The sequence below is a fragment of the Nothoprocta perdicaria genome, unplaced genomic scaffold (assembly GCF_003342845.1).
Source record: "Nothoprocta perdicaria isolate Ctin4 unplaced genomic scaffold, notPer1 scaffold_46, whole genome shotgun sequence".
Lineage (NCBI taxonomy): Eukaryota > Metazoa > Chordata > Aves > Tinamiformes > Tinamidae > Nothoprocta > Nothoprocta perdicaria.
The window spans coordinates 836,057-839,182 of record NW_020455710.1 but is presented as its reverse complement, the minus strand read 5'-3'; the positions used below and the strand labels follow the sequence as shown (position 1 = coordinate 839,182).

The window sequence follows — 3,126 nt, the reverse complement described above, 5'->3', positions numbered from 1 at the left end:
CCTATGTGTACCTCTCAGCCCCTGATAAGCTCTTGGGCAGGCTCTGTTGCCTTTAACCTCTGAGCGTGGTTGACTGACTGTAGTTTTCGAGCAGACACCTTTGCCTATTGAGTTAATTCTGAACAGCTTTTTATGGCCTGCCTTTGCCTTTGAAGCACTTCAGACACACACCTAATTTCCCTCTATTTACAAGTCCCAGGGATTGGGCCTCCTCTCAGTGGTGAGAGAGCAGTAATTAGTACCAAATTTAAATGACTTGAACAGAATATCCAAACGTTAAGAAATGCAAACCCTGCAGAAAGGGCACAAAGACAAAAAGATGAGTTCCATCTTAAGTCTCAGACACTTCTGCAAGGAGCCCACAATTCTGAAAAGCTTACCTTTAATTTATTTCACCTCACATTGAAATAGTAACAGTTCCAGAGCTGTCTGCTCTTACCAAATAAACTACTGATTCAGTAATAACTGAAGAGGCAGCAGCAGCATCTACTCAATCATATTCTCCTCTGCTGCAGGGGGATAACTTAACAATTTACTCTAATTTTTGGCTTGAGATTTCTTGAATTGATTAAGCATGTTATTTTACTGTAAAAGTTTAATCACTGAAAATACAAAGTAAATGGAAGTTATTCTTCAGATCCAGGACTGCAACTTTAACAATTTACTTCAGATAATTAACTTTAATTCAATTAACTTTAATTAACAATCTGTTAATTTGAAAATAGCTGATAATCTCAGTTTGCCCTTGGATTTAGAGATCTGCTTCCTCACATTCATATAACATGCATCATTGGAAGAGATGACAGTTGCCTTTAGAGAGTCCTTGTGTTCTGATGATAAAAATACTGTTCCTATGGCAATTGTAACTGCATGAGTTAAAAAAAAATAGAAAAAAATCTGTCAGAACAGCAACATGTGCCCACAGTGGTTTAATAATTTAATTTCACACTGCAGACTACTTGTGTGTTGTTCTTAGAGTATCTCTTTCCATGGGAAAAGGTCTCAAAACTGTTGACCATGCAGCAGAAGTCCAAGACATTGCCTATTACTGATATCCTGGAAGTGGTAACTTTTGTCCTTCCTTTGCTTCAAAAAATGTGTAAGAGAGTGTGATCAAATCAACTTTAGCCATTTTAGGGTCCTCTGCAAATTCTGGATCAATGTAGAAAAAGACAGGCATGTCTACTTCCTCTTGAGGATTAAGCCGCTGTTCTTCAAAACAAAAACACTGCAGGGGAGAGGGAAGAGTGAAAAAAAATGAGTCACTACAGAGATTCTCTGCTAAGGTGAGGAAGCACTTGATCTTTTAAATCCATCTGTATTCCCAGTACATTCCTCACATCCTAGGAAGGATGAGTACTCAGGATAATAGGTGCCATCTCAGCAATTCTGACGCCAAGACAGCAATTTTGTTCCCCATGCATTATAGGAAGAAATAATTCTTTTAGTAATTTGTCCAGAGGTACAAACTGGACAGGCTACTGCACATCATTAACAAATGCCTTTAAAGACACTTCTGCTAACATACATTAGGCAACCAGTCTAATTTAAAATGCTATGGCCGGTCTAGAAGACAGCGAGTCTAAGAATAAACATGATCACTGGGAAATTTTAAGGCATTTTCTCATATACATACAATAATGGACTCCAGGCTTGAAATTCAAAATCCTCCTTTGTGGATAACAATTCCCTTACATTCATATACAGGAAAATGCAATCAGTGAATTGTTCACACTTACTTGTATTTTATTGAAATATTGTCCTGCTTCAAAGGGCACAACATTGTAGGTAGAGATCCCAATTATGGGCTTGTCCGTAGGATTTTTTGCTTTATAAAAGGCCAGTGCAGTCTCTCCTGGTACCACCTGTTTAAAAAAAAAAAATCACAGTAGATATTTAATACACTGGAGCCCTCCATCTCTCCAAGACATTTAGTTTGAGTTTATTTTTTGCCATTTCAAATTGATTACTCCTAAGCTTCACTAACATGTTAGTTATAGGTAGTTCACCCTTGTTCTAAATGTAAAATATTAAAAGCATTCATCTATGGGCATTTTGAAACTTGATTAATTTAGCACTGACCTTCTAGTATTCTCAGCACTTTACCAGCGTGCAAAGCTTTAAGAGGCCTATTTATATAGAACATACTTTTCCATTTTTAAGATGATTTTCTTTCAATAATGGTATCGGAAACCAATTAAGAAATGTAACTGATTTTGAGAGTCTTTATCAGGAGCCAATTTTGAAACAGTAAAGTTGTATTTATAAAAAAAAAAAAAAAAAGAAAACTTTCATAAAAACAATCCTGGAAGCGAGTGGCAAGACACTAAGGTACCAGCCTGGCCCAGCTACACGGTCTAAGGTAAGTCGCTCTACGGGGCACTAGTTTCACACTTGTACAGAGTAAGCTGCAATGTCTTCGGGCAGCTCCCTGCGGAAAAGGAAACAACTGCAAGAAAACTGCAGCACAGCAAGCAGTAAAACCAGCAACCACCTCCTGGTCGGGGAGAGGCGAGCTCTGCCTCTCCCAGCCGTGGGGATTCTGAGCTGTGCTGTGTGTGCACAGCCCTGGCCTTGCAAACACGGGTGTTTTTTTTCTGGATGAAGCACCCAGACGTGTGAGTCAATGCACTGGGCCAGGGTGGCAGCGAAGGGCCTGAGCAAAACCTACGCCTGCGTTCTGGGCTCCGCGAGGTAGTTGTGTGTGAGGGAGACCAGGGGCTGCTCGGGGCACTCACGTAGATCTCGGTCTGCTGCGGCCGGAAGTTCCACTGGATGCTGGTGTGCACGTCCGCGTTGAACGTGACCTTCACGACGCGCTCCCTGACTGGCCTCATGCTCTCGATGCGCTCCTCGCCCTGCCCGGCGCTCGTCGTCCCGCCGAGGCCCGTGGCCTGCGGACACGGAGGGGGGTGAGCGAGGCCACGCGCGCGCGCGGGGCCCGCCGGGGGCGGCGGCCGCCGAGGGCGGGCGGTACCTGGCAGTAGAGGCGGTAGAGCGGCACGGCCGCGTAGGACAAGCCCACCATGCCCACGGCGGCGGCGGCGATGTAGGTGAGCGTCGTGCGGTTGCGGCGCCGCCACTCCTCCTCCTGCGCGCGCGTGAAGGGGTTGGGGCCGCGCAGGC

The 3,126-nt window shown here is 44.0% G+C and overlaps 2 protein-coding genes across 2 annotated transcripts in view; one reads left to right on the top strand and one right to left on the bottom strand.

Moving 5' to 3' along the window:
* LOC112953785 (cytochrome c oxidase assembly protein COX11, mitochondrial) lies at positions 1-3,075 on the bottom strand. Its single transcript, XM_026046904.1, has 4 exons — positions 2,978-3,075; positions 2,739-2,894; positions 1,740-1,865; positions 1-1,228 (listed from the first exon to the last, which is right to left on the bottom strand). Exons 1-4 carry the CDS (start codon positions 3,026-3,028, stop codon positions 1,046-1,048), a joined length of 516 nt encoding a protein of 171 aa, XP_025902689.1. The 5' UTR covers positions 3,029-3,075; the 3' UTR covers positions 1-1,045.
* STXBP4 (syntaxin binding protein 4) overlaps positions 2,894-3,126 on the top strand; it is a 53,410-nt gene continuing 53,177 nt past the window's right edge. Inside the window, exon 1 of the mRNA XM_026046899.1 lies at positions 2,894-2,912. The gene's annotated coding sequence lies outside the window, so the exon portion shown is untranslated. The remainder of the gene's footprint in view (positions 2,913-3,126) is intronic.